Here is a 13954-nt window from a genome sequence, read left to right on the forward strand (position 1 = left end):
CTTAGGTGTTTTTGTCCGGGGGAAGCCTGAGAAGTGCAGTGAGTTTTTTGGTCATTCATTGACTTGCATTGCTGGCAATTGGAAGGATCTTTTGGAGTTTGAATATTGGATCATGTTTTGGTCTAAAGAGAGACAAAAGGTATATGTTTTTTTCTTTATCTATTTTTTTGTAAATATGTCAATATAATCTTTGCACTGGAATTTTTGGAGAATTTTGCACTGTTGAGCACAGTTTGGGGGAGCCACGAGCAAAATAAAACCACCGCAAACTGAAGAGCGACTTGCTTTTTTTTTGGTTGTTGAAGAACCCTGCCACACTTGATAAAAAAATTAATGCAACGCTGGATGGAAATGAATCTTGTGACATTGCAGAAGTGACAGAAATTATTACTCACGGAACATTGCATATGAGTTGTAATGGAGTTTTAGAGATAGTGTAATAGTCTTATTGCAGTTTAAATGTGCACCGTGTTCTGACAAGGCCAATTCCTTTTTGAGCTGTGCATATCACACACTGCAGACCCTTCCTGTTTGTTACATGCTGTGATGAAAGAAGTCTCTAATCCAGGAGCAGGTGTAAGGTGGGAGGTCCAGGTACCACAGTTTCTGTACTAAGATGCCTGGTGTGGTGGTGTTGAAGGTTGAGCCATAATCTATGAAGAGTACTCTTACATAGTTACCATGGTGTTCAAGGTGGCTCAGCATGGTGTGAAAAGTGATAGTAATGGTGTCCTCAGTGCAAGGTTTGCTTCGGTAGGTGAATTGGGGGTTCAATTGTTGGTGGGAGGCAGACCTGATATGTTGCTGGTCCAGACTCTAGAGGCATTACATCATCACAGACATTAGGGCAATGGGCCAGGAATTGCTGTGGTCACTGTTGCCTGGTGTCTTGACGATGGGGACGACAGTGATGGTTTTATCATTCAAAAGAGAAAAAAAAGGATTACCCTGATGTAGGTTGTCTATTAATGTGAGTTTTTGGATGGTTGCTGTCCTGTACAAGAAATTTTCATTAAAATGGTCACAAACAGCAAATTTAGATTAATTCATAAAACCTATATTCCGTCCTGTTAGACGTGCATTATGATGTCTATTACATCAGCCTCAGTGATGGAGGAATACATGACTGCTGACAATGTTCATTAATTAATTTTCTTCTGTTACTTAAATTAAACAAATTTTGTGTTGTTTGTTTTTCAGTATCCTTGAAAATAAACAAACTAAACAACAGTAAAAATCAGCTGCTGGCCAAACTTACAGGTAAGAAATATTTTTATCTGAATAAACAAACACCAATATTACACTTTATAATATTTACCTCACTATTGTCATGTGTTACATTTTTAACTATGGTTGTTTTAAAGCTACGAAAACTAACTTCAGTCAGCTGCAGAGCCGTCATGAAATCCTGAGTAAAAATCACAACCAGTTAATGGATGAAATGAAGAAGCTGAAGAACAAGATTGAAGGTGAGAAAAGACTGAAAACTAACACATAACATCACCTCTGAACATGTGACATGAATCTAGCTTTACCTTGAGAATGAACAGTTTTTCAGGATTTTTCACCCTGTTCACATACTAGATGATAAAAAGGAAACACCTCAAAACAAGTTTCCATTCAATTTGGTAACAGATTGGAGGAACTACAACAGCAATATTAAACTGTTCACAAGTTGATTATTTTCCCATAGATTTAATCTAATTAACTGTCATTTTAAATGAAAACAAATTAAATCAAATCCCTCATTTCAATTAAACTTTATTTAACTGTCTTTTCTTGTCAACTCTTTATTTATCAATATGGCAATTTGTGAATAAATTTATTCAGATTCCTTATCTTGAAACTTGTTTCTATCGTTTTTACGAAGAAAGTTGTTAACATTTATAAAATAGGATGAGCCAGATTACGATTTAGGCAGCATGACTCCAGGAACTAACTGAACCTCACTGGTGTCACTTTGGAAACAACTGATCGCTTTATTGATTAAAACTTGTTTTATTGATCTAAAAACAGCACCACTTCTTTCTGCTCATGACTGATAAGATGTGAAGAATTTTATGGACCACTTCTCTTCACTTTGTTGTTAATCCTGAACATCATTAAGCTGCAGAACATTAAATTTGTAATGTCTGTGTTAGAAAAGAGAAAATGGAGATGGGAAATAACAAAGATGGACCTGGTTTAATATGTTTTTATCAGATAATCTTTGTTATAATTGTGAAAAACCTGCCTCTGAAAAAGAAAAACAGTTCAAAGTTAAAAGTTCAAATTACGAAGAATAATTACTGGATGTCTGAAGATTCTCATTCATCCACTGGACTGTTTTAGTTCCTTCAGAACATTGTGCTCTTATCAAGGAAGAGCATCCTCAGTTCTGATGGAGATAAGGGGAGATTTTACTGCAGCAATGAAGAGACTGACCCCCACTTAGCCTCAAGTGAAACTCCTGACATTAGATTAGATTAGATTAAACTTTATTGATCCCACGGACGGGGAAATTCACTTATTACAGCAGCAAAGCAGAAAAAGTGAAAAAAGAAAGAATAAATAGATAAACTTAAGAATTAAATATAACACAATAAACATAAAAACAATAACAGTATAAGGTGACGGTATGAATGACTGTGTAAACAGTGTAAACAGACTACAACATGACAGCCTGATTCAGGTTTTACAGATTGTTGTAGAGTCTGACAGCAGTTGGGATGAAGGACCTGCGGAGACTCTCTTTTTTACACGGAGGGTGTAACAGTCTGCTGCTGAAGGAACTGCTCAGGGACCCCAAAGTGTAATGTAGGGGTTGAGAGGTGTTGCTCATGATGGATGTCAGTTTGGCTAACATCCTTCTCTCCCCCACTTCCTCTACGGAGTCCAGAGGACAATCCAGGACAGAGCTCGCTCTCCTGATCAGTTTATTGATCCTGCTCCTGTCCCTGTCTGTGCTGCTCCCTCTCCAGCAGACCACAGCATAGAATATGGCTGAGGCCACCACAGAGTCATAAAAAGTCCTAAGGAGAGTCCCACACACTCCGAAGGACCTCAGTCTCCTCAGAAGGTGGAGGCGACTCTGGCCCTTCTTGTAGAGGGCGTGGGTGTTTGTAGACCAGTCCAGTTTGTTGTTTAGGTGAACACCCAGGAATTTATAGTTCTCCACCACCTCTATGTCCGATCCCTGGATGTTCACCTGTGTGAGAGAGGATGCTTTCCTCTGGAAGTCCACAATCATCTCCTTTGTCTTGCTGGTATTTAGCTGGAGCTGGTTACGCTCACTCCAGCTGACAAACTCCCTGATGACTGTCCTGTACGCCAGATCGTCCCCCTCAGAAACACAGCCAAGAACGACTGTGTCATCGGAGAACTTCTGGATGTGGCAGTGTGTGTTATTGTAAGTGAAGTCCGAAGTGTAGAGAGTGAAGAGGAAGGGAGAGAGCTCCGTACCCTGAGGAGCACCTGTGCTGCAGAGCACCACGTCAGACTCACAGTGCTGCAGCCTCACATACTGTGGTCTGTTGGTGAGATAGTCCTTAATCCATGCAGCCAGGTGTTGGTCTACTCCCATACTTTCCATCTTCACTCTTAGCAGTGAAGGCTGGATAGTATTAAAAGCGCTGGAGAAGTCGAAAAACATGACTCTCACAGCACTTCCGCTGACCTCCAGGTGTTGCAGTGATCTGTGCAGCAAGTAGATCACTGCGTCGTCCACTCCAATCCCAGGCCGGTAGGCAAAATGCAGGGGGTCCAGCTGAGTGTCCACCAGGGGTCTTAGCTGTTTCAGAATGATCTTCTCCATGGTCTTCATCAGGTGACAAGTCAAGGCAACAGGCCTGAAGTGGTTGGGCTCCTTTGGGCACCGTGTCTTTGGAGGTCTTCCACAGGGCCGGGACTTTCTCTAGGCTCAGGCTCAGATTGAACACGTGCCTGACCACACCACAGAGCTGTTCAGCACAGTCCTTGAGTAGTCTGGGGCTGATGCCGTCTGGTCCTGGGGCCTTCCTTGCCTTGATCTTTTTAAGCTGACTTCTCACCTGATCGTTTGTTATGGAGAGGGGGGTGGAGGATAACTGAAGTGGTGATGTGGGCGTGATGAGTGGTGAGAGTGTTAGAGGAGGGATAGAGGGGGGTGGTGAACTAGTTGGAAGGGGGGCAGTGGGCTGGTGGGCGTCAGATGTTGAGGGTGGCAGGTCGAGAAGAGGGGGGAGGAGGGCGGCTGACCAGAGGATGTGTGAAGAGGTGGTAGTGGGGGTGAGAGAGGGAGGTGAGGCAGAATCAAATCTGTTGAAGAACAGATTTAATTCATCTGCCCAGTCCTTGTCCCCGCTGATTTGGTCTCTCCCCACTCCTTTTCCGTGGCCTGCGATGTTCTGCAGTCCTCTCCAGACGTCCCTGGTGTTGTTCTGCTCCAGCCTCTTCTCCAGTTTCCTCCTGTAGGAATCCTTCCCCTTCCTGATTTTATATCGGAGCTCCCTCTGAACTCTGCGCAGCTCCTCCTTGTCCCCCGAGTTAAAGACCCTTTTCTTCTCATTTAGTAGGGCCTTAATCTCAGAGATTACCCAGGGCTTGTTAGTGGAAAAAAACCGCACCGACTTGGATGGCACAGTGTTTTCCATACAGAAATTAATGTAATCCATGATGCAGTGGGTCATACTGTCAATGTCACTGCCATGGGGGCTGCAGAGTGCATCCCAATCTGTTGCTATTAATGACACCTCAGCTTGTAGACTCACTACTTCAGTAAAACTTTCTCCATCAGAACTGAAGAAGCTCTTCTGGATGAGAGCAAAATGTTTTCATGAAACTAAACCAAGTCCAGCTGACTTGACCCAACCTACGTTGGATAAGATGACTGAATACTACGACAATACTTCCTGAAAAGTAGAAACAGGGAAACAGATCATACTTCAGTGGGTTTCTGGAGTCATTTTAAGAAGAACTAAAGATTGAAAATGAAACTTAATGGAGCATGTTAAAATGTAGAGCATCGTCTTCATTTGCATTACATTACACTGCATTAAATCACATTTCACTGAGACAAAGTGGATAAAAACACACTGAACTACAATACGAGTCACGTTTTCACATTTGCTGGTTAGTTTTTGAATTCATGTGAATTTACTGTGATGTATCGTTGGCAGCAACTTAAAACTAACATCTGATTTAATTTTTCCTGTATGAATATTTCTGTGAAGGACCAAAATATATAAATGAGAAACTTGAGGTATTTATGGAGTAAACATCCTAAAAGTATTATTGATTTGAAATTAAATAACATAAAATCTGATTTTGAAATACTTGTTTGATATTCAGAGATCTGCTGTCCTGTTGGATGGAAAAGATTTGGAAGCAGTTGTTACTTTAAATCCACTGAGAGTAAAACCTGGTCAGAAAGCAGGAAAGACTGTCAGGAAAGAGGAGCTGATCTGGTGATCATAAACAGCAAAGAGGAACAGGTGGGTGTGTGTTTGATTTTTTATGTCTGTGTGATCTTTGATGTAACTGATCTGGTACTTTAGTCTTGATCTTTTGTCAGTCTGCTTCCTGTCCTGATGAATTTCACTTTAAATGGTTTTCAAGTCCTAAAATCAGGATCAGCTGATCAATTAGATCCATTTACTTGATTTACTTCATGAACTCATTTCAAAATGTAAATATTTTCATATTTCAGAACTTTATGGTTTTGTTTTGACTCAGTTCTGCTACATTTGTTAAAAAAAGAATAATTGTTAAACATGTAGTAAAAATGTGATTTATTTACCAGAACAAAGACCAGATCAGTATGAGTGAAAAAATGTTGCTGAATGAATCATAAACATTAAAAATTATTTTCAATAACAACAAAATCAGTGAAAACTGTTTGCTGATCAAAGGAAACTACAGGAAACTAAAGTCAGTAGTTTTAATGAAATTTCAACATTTGTTTTAACAAAGACTGAAAATTATTCATTAACATTTTGTTGTTTTTGGTTTTTGCAGAATGGAAGAATTAAAAAGTTTGTTTTTCTTTCAGATATTGTTACAGTTATGTTACTACAACAGACGAGCAGAATAATGATTTTTTTTTATTCTACATTTTCTTTGTCTGTCCAGGAATTTGTCAGTAAACTGAGTTCGTTGTTCTGGATCGGTCTTGAATGGAAAGAACATGGATGGAAATGGGTGGACGGATCTCCACTGACAGTAACGTAAGAAATTCTTTACAATGTTAATTAATATCACTGTTTAGAGACGTAAAATCTAAAATGTAGAATCTTACAATTTTCTCCTGATAAATATGAAAAATCAGGAGATAATTTTAATTTGTTTCAACAAGTATCTCTCTGAATGAACAACTTGAACTTTGTTCACTAAAAACTTCCTGCAAGCCGACTGAAAAACTACAACAAAACATGTTTACAACTGACAAAGTATTTTACTACATTTAATGGCTGAAAAGGTTTTTCTAGTGTCTGATGGTTCACAGTGAAAAGTCATGGAGGAGGACAGACTGACCAGAAATAAAACCACTAACAAGCTTAAAACCAGGAAGCAGATCAGCAGAGGAAACATTTCTGGAGGATTGAGCAGCTTTTACAGAATTTAATGAATAAATAGAGACAATGTTGGACTTTATCAAGAGTCCATAAATGATCTATAATCAGTCCAGACCCATAATCCTGTGTGTTGTCACATGTGTGTACGTTCTATAAGATGATGAGAAAAGAAACACAGAAAACATCTGAAACTTATAAAGAGGAAATTTATCTGAATGTGGAAATAATCCTGAATTTCAGTCCAGTTGAATGTGATGTTTTATTTGTCCAACAGGTTCTGGAAAGATGGAGAGGAGGACATATACAACATTTACACAGTGTGCTACAATTATGAAGGGAAATGGGAAGAAGCATATTACACTAATACCGCTAACTGGATCTGTGAGAAAAATTCTTCCATCTCTCAGTGATATAAATGTGTTTGCAGTGATTAAACTGTCAAATTTGACACCAAAAAATATTAAGAAAAGTTTTCTTTGTTGTAAATTTCAGATGTCGTGTGTCACTCATAATCTACATATATCGTCCCTCTGTAGTCTAATATATAGACAGAGTAGTGAAGGTGGAAGTCATCCATACAACAACAACAACATATAAACTTTGTTCCACTCATTTATTGTAAAACAAGGAAAACTGCAGCCTCTCTTTACTTTGTTTACTTGCTTGATTTATGATGTTTTTCTTGCTAAATCTACAGTCAGTATCATCTTTAATTTATCTGGCACACATGAAGGTAGCAGCTGAAGATTTTAACAAGAAGAAAAATCCTCAATCTTAGTTGTTTTAATCTGGATTGTGTGAATAACTGCAGACTGATCAATGGAGGAGAACTTTCCTCCTTCAGATAAATGTAAACAGAAATGTGTTACGTTTCTTTTGCAAACAGCAGGATGTACTGGAGAATGACGTTAGTGGATGCTTCTATGGGCCACAACTAATGTCTACTTTTTACATGTAGTACAATTGTAAGGATTGTGTTTTTATACTGAGATGGAAAAAGTAAAGATACTGAGCTCTGGACAAATGAGAATTTGTGTTCTACAAATTTAACGAAACACTGAAAAACAACATATTATGTTGGATGATATAAAAAAAAAGTTCAACTTGTCATCCAGGCACTAATATGTGGACATTTCTAAAAGTCCCCCAGTTACAAAACAATCTTACTTTTTGTTAAATGTTTTTATTTCTTATCAGTATTTGATCCTTTTTACTCATTCTAGACATGTTGTGTATGTTGCATTGCTAAACCTGAAATTAAATCCTATATCTTAAGCCTCTACTTCTGCAACCTCACAGACCTTGCAGTGCTTGTTTAGCTTCTATCAGAACGTCAGTGGGATTCACTGTTTTCATGAACCCTGTGAAATGTGGACTGAAGGCATGACTGGTGAAACTTGCACTGAGATCTAAACAGCTTTCAAATAAATGTCTGTTTTCATGATTTATGATCTTTTTCAGTCAAATGAAACTTATTTTTCCAACGTGTGTGTCAGTTTCTACTTTATGTTGTTAGACAGATTTTATTGTACTGGTTAATTATCCAAGGCCATGATTATGTTTCAGTGAGGAAACATTTTATTAAAATTGCAAAGATGTTTGATTAATTAGAAATACATAAACAAAACTTTTACTTTTTCCTTGAAACCGTTTAACTGCACTTCAGATGTTCCTGAATGCGACACCAAGCAGCTCAAACATTGCTGATTATTCTTTTAAAGAAGTGAAGACACAAGTGTGAACATCATGTTTCTTTGTGAGGAAAACAGTTTCATGCTTCTCGTGTAAAATTCTAATCAAAATAAACTGAAACGTGAAAGAAGCCTCTGATCATTTTTTCACAATGTAAATATCCACTGCTGTTAAACTAAAAACTAAACATTCTGGGTTTGTTTTTATCCGTACAGTCGCATTTATGAACTAGTTATCTGATGTAGACGTACTAGTTTCAGACTTTTAGACTTTTACAGAGCTTCTAAGAAAATATTTCTGTAATGTGATGGATTTGTGCTTTTGAGAGTGTAAAAGTAACACTGGACTTTATTCTTTACCTGCTGATCCTCATCTGGCGACAGACAGCAGCTCAAATCGTAGCAGCAGCAACTTCCAGCAGCTGCCACAGCCACCGTGAAGTGGAACAGCTTTCCAGAGCCTACCGGACGGCTCAAACTGATGCAGTTCAGGACCAACTTCTTCCAAGAAAAGTTTTATATAAAATAAAAAATGCAATGACAGAATTTAACTTCACAAGAGGCAAGAAAAGGCAGTTTATTTTTATAGCAAATTTCATGTACAGGACAATTCAAAGTGCTTTATGTTAAACAATAATAGCATTACAGATATTAAGAAATATTAAAAGGCAGCAACACTTAGCAAGAATCACAATAAAATCATAAATTACATTAAAATGATTAAAGTTGTCGTGCATAGATGCTGTGGAAGAAATTTTACTCATTATGCTCCATATATAATATTAAAATCACACCTATAATTACTTCCTTTACTATATTCATTTATAAATTGTATTTACACTGATTGTTACTATATTACACTTTTTACATTGTACATTTTTACTCATCATGCTTTAATTCACTTTTAAGGTTTATTCTCTTCATATACATGCTCTGTTAAAAGTTCACTACGAGGGTAAGATGACCTTTATCTGGTCCTTCCTCAGACTCTTAGTCAGACTGGTTCTGGTGGAGACACAACTATGTGAGGTTGTTTTGACGCCAGCTCTTGGAGTTGTGTGTCCACCCAAGGTCTTCAGGAAGGAGGATTCTTTCTACAGAAATGTAGAACTATTGTTTTTCCTCTTGCCTCCCTAGAGTCTCTCTTGACTTCACGCGAGTCGGGACGACCACTCTCATTACTTGCAAGTAATTCTGTATTAAATCCCTTCCCCCCATTTTGTGGTAAAAATGGGCAACGTAGACTCTAAGCAACAGCTCCTCTGTCACAGGAGAATTATTTGATTTTATAAGTAATTTTATTTTATGAGTTTTATGAGTAGAAAATATGGTAAGAATTCAATAGAATTTTGTTCAGAATGGATCTCAGTAGGTGTGTTCATGCTGAAGGAACTCTGAGTCCGAAGAAAAAAAGAAAAAACACAAAAAGGGTAAAAGACGGCTTAAAAAATGTAATAATAATAATAATAATAAGAAGAAGAAGAAGCTGAACTGAGATCTAAAAATACCATAAAGGTTTCTGACGGGAAAAACATAGAGAAGCACTGAGGCTGTAGCAGACAGAAAAAAACTACTAAATAGCCCGATGGTTTTGTTTTAAGTACATTATCCAACTTCAGTCATTTATTTAAATTCATGGCGCTGATAAGTCTGCTCTACGCAAGAGGCGTGTACGGAGAACTGACTGTGAGAACAACAGTTTTTGAGAACTTTTTCTTCCATTTCTCATCCTTCAAGAGAAAATATACAAGCTGTCAAATAATCTGATCAGTCTGAGGAAATGTTTCAGTCTGCTTCACAATGCTCAATATATGCACAAGGACACACTTTCTGAAGTTAAGTGACACTTCTTGCAATGAAGAATGCTTGTTGCTTACACACACACACACACACACACACACACACACACACACACACACACACACACATCTGAAGATTTCAATATCAAATATCTGAGAGAAAACACTTGCAACTTTCCTCACACACACACACACACTCTGTAGGATAAATATTAACCCTATTTTCCTTTTTCTCCTTTTCCTCCTCCCTCCGTCTCTGTCTGAGACACTCTCTCCTGAAGCTCACAGGCTGCACATCTGACCCGACTCAGTTCTTCCATCTTTATTTGATCCCTTCAGATGCATCCTAACGGTGACTCACTGACACATGAATTTATATTTCCTCCAGATTACCGTCTAACCGCTGACACAGGATCTGATAAGATGGTATCTCTCTCATTCCTACAGCTGAAGCAGTGAGAGTGAGTAAAACCTTCCTGCCAGAGGTGGAAATGCCAACATACTGATCCTTATGTGCATTTATGTAAATACCAAACAGCAGTTTTCCTGCTTGGTTCTGTGTGGTGATGCAAGCTGCAAGTCCTCTGATTTCCTGACAACTTTCAGTGTGTGCGTGATTTGCACAAAAACTGCTCGTGTGTCTCTGGGTCCTGATTATTTTATTTTTGCTCATGGCTGGTTTAAGTTAAGGTTTTGAATATCTTGGCATCTATAATTTATAATAAACCTGAAAACAGCTTCCATTTTGCTCTTAAAAAGGCTGCATAATAACTTTGACCCGTGGTCTCATGTGTGAATAATAACATGCTGCATTTAGGGGTTATTTGCAGCCACATCCAAATATACTGGAATGATTTTCTTTGGTATTGATCTGTCATGGCTCATTGGTAAATTAAAATTTAAAACATGGCTCTTTGAGATCAAGGTCTCAAACATATATAAAAGAAGGAAAATACATGCTATTTTACTTTTAAGAACACTGAAGGCCTGATCTATATTTCAATCAAGCAAACTAAGGATTTGAAATCTGTCAGAAAGAAGAACAAGAAAAAAAAGAGGATGGATTAATAAACAGTTTGCTTAGAGGAAAATAAATCCATGGCACTTAGAGAAAATGGTGATTAATAAATGGAAAAAAATAAGTAAATTAAAGAAGCTCCTCTTGCCAATAACCAGATGGAAATTAGTTTAAGTAAAAGAAAGGAAACTTGAAATATGAGTTTAACAAACCTACATTAATATAGATAAAATAGTTTTTTGGTTTTTTTTGGTTGTTGTTATTTGCAATAACATGGGCAAGTGCACTGTAAGAATTAATACAGAGAGGTACCAGGAGAAAATACAACACTAAATCTCTTTTGAATATTTGTATATGCATTTTGAAAATCAAACATGACATTGACCCTTTTGACATTTTGGGATAAACTTTTACAGGTGGAGAAAATTATCACCATGGACATGGGTGCTTGTGCTGTTTAATTCATCTTATCATACTGCTGATGATGCTACTTTCACAGGGGTGATACCGGAGCAGTGGCCTTCAGGATCCAGTCGTACAATCTAGTTATATTATAATAACTTGTTTTTCTAGATTACAAGAACAAGCAGATTTTATAATAAATATCTGATATGTTTATGTTGGTATGTGCATGTATGACACTGTCCTGTGGTTTGAGTGAACGTTGACGTGTTTTAGAATGTTTGTTTGTCTTCATCTTTCTCTTATAAAGCTGGTTGCTCTGGCAACGCAGACACCAGTCTAAAAACCGGACGGTAAGCTGGGTTTGGACATGTCTCGGGTTGCTGACCTTGGCAGGCACCGTTACTTCTGTCTGTCTCACTCCGTCGTCTCTTGCTGGACGTCTCCCTACTTCTCCTCCTCGCTCCCTCTCTCCTCTGCCTCTCCCTTCACATTCTCTGCTTTGCATGCTGACGGCTCTCTACCTCCTCCTGACCTGCATGAGGATGTGTAACCGGACAAGGTTGAACCTCAGTCCATTTCAGGTTCTCTCTAGCAGGCCTCCTGGTCTTGGAATTGAGCCGGCCCTACCTGGAATTGTCATTGGTGAGGATTCAGTGTTGGTTTATTGCAAAACCTTTTCCTTGTGCTTTCTGAGGCTTTACAGGTGGTGACAGCAGCTCTCCCACGACCAGCTGAGGACGGGTTTCACACACACTGATGTAGGGTGGCTAGATTGTAGGTGAGGACCCCAGAGGGAGCATTGAACGGCTCAGAGGTTCACGGGTCCGTCCCAGGTGCCCCTGTGGGAGGTCTTCCTGGCCAGCCACTGCAATCGTGTCCCAGCACCAGCAGGAAATCTTCAATCTTCACCGCCCCCTCCATCTCCATCTCTGGGGTCAGTCTCGGCTCATCTGATCCACCAGGATGAATCAACATGGGTTGTCCTGCCCCCTTTTCCCTGAGTGGTGACTAGCAACAACCATGGCCTTCAGATGACTACGGGAGCTTGAATGCAGATGGAGCAATACTCATCTGCTTCATTTCTTTTCTTGTTCACATGGAGGCTGACAACCACAGAAGCGGGTGAAACGTCACCTGATTGATCATCATGATGAGCAAAACACACGTGTGGTATCAGCTGGCTGAGCAAACTGCTCTGAAATTCACAAATTCCAGCTGTTCTGTCTGTTCCCTGATCCCATTTGCTACACCTGAGTCCCCCCTGCTGCTACCTCGGCCAGCAGATACTGTGCTGAGTGTCCTTTCTGCGTTCACTGTTGTGACTCACAACAATACACACTTCCTGGATCTGAGCGTTATAAGGAGACATTTTCCAACACTCCTGGATCTCTCATTCACTCCAACTCGTGTTCCTTCCAACTTCACACACCAACAAGACTGTTTCTGGTGGAGTAATAATTACTCCGCACTCACTTCACACTCCACAGGCTCCAGAATGTTCCATCTTCTGGATGGAGCATCATTGTTTTATCTTAGGACTTCCTCACGCTATAATATTATTTCCTGAAAATTGTGAAAACAGATTTCCATGTCATATGTCTGATGTAGTCCTACTGCTATGCTTGTATGGTGTGTATTTTACTTCTTTGGGTCTTCATGGTATGAATATGCTGTTTCACACACACCTTCTCAGGGTTCTGGCTGTCCCACAGGTGTTGTGTAGGTTTGTGGTCACCATTCTTGCCTGTCTCTTCCTTTCAGGTAACTGGTGTGGTATTTGTTGCTTAGCCTTCCTTATTCCTTATGCACGTGTGGCCTCTAATTTAACTATTGCTCTATTCCTGCAGGCGTTACTCTGGCCTCCATAAGAGGGAGAGGTCGGCTCCATGGTCTAAGTTTCTAGGTGGTATGATCACTCGTATGGTACTGGTCGCTTTTGACATAGATCAGTTGGCTATTGAACTTGAGAATCTCTTTGTACCAGTTTCATCTGGTTTTGAGTCCCTGACCCCTGAGCTTAAGGCTCTGTGTGTCGTCCCTGGAGAATGGGATGGCTCTGGATTCCTCCTGGCTGACCTGGGCGGAGCCTGTCAGGTAACAGGTGCTGAGTGTTGTATTTGGATTTCTGATGCTTCTAACTAAATTTCAGCTGTTTTACATTATTTACGGGACCTCATGCAGGTGATGATTTGTACTTATGATGATATTGGTTTACTGGTTTTAACAGTGATGATAATAATTTTTGAACCTCAGTGTAATGTTATGGTGTGTCAGTGTATATTTTCTAAACTTTTGCTTTTACTACAACCTAGGGGTTTCTATGCTCATGTAGGTTCAGCAGCTCTTATCCTTCCTTCATTTCCCACTTGTGTTGATTATGAGTTTTGTTTTTTTTAATCTGGGTGCATTTTGACCCTTGATGTGATTATAACAGTGGCATTCTGTTGTGTGAAGGTGTTATGGTAAATTTCTTTGCGTTTTGTGTGATTAATTAATGTGATTAAACGAGGT

At 39.2% G+C, this 13954-nt stretch overlaps 1 protein-coding gene across 1 annotated transcript in view; it reads left to right on the top strand.

Moving 5' to 3' along the window:
- The window catches only part of LOC121656682 (C-type lectin domain family 4 member F-like), a 781688-nt gene that overhangs the window by 238577 nt on the left and 529157 nt on the right, over positions 1-13954 (top strand). Inside the window, exon 15 of the mRNA XM_042011801.1 lies at positions 1365-1469. Within this exon, the coding sequence (XP_041867735.1) occupies positions 1365-1469 (105 nt within the window). The remainder of the gene's footprint in view (positions 1-1364; positions 1470-13954) is intronic.

The sequence above is a fragment of the Melanotaenia boesemani genome, chromosome 17 (genome assembly GCF_017639745.1).
Source record: "Melanotaenia boesemani isolate fMelBoe1 chromosome 17, fMelBoe1.pri, whole genome shotgun sequence".
Lineage (NCBI taxonomy): Eukaryota > Metazoa > Chordata > Actinopteri > Atheriniformes > Melanotaeniidae > Melanotaenia > Melanotaenia boesemani.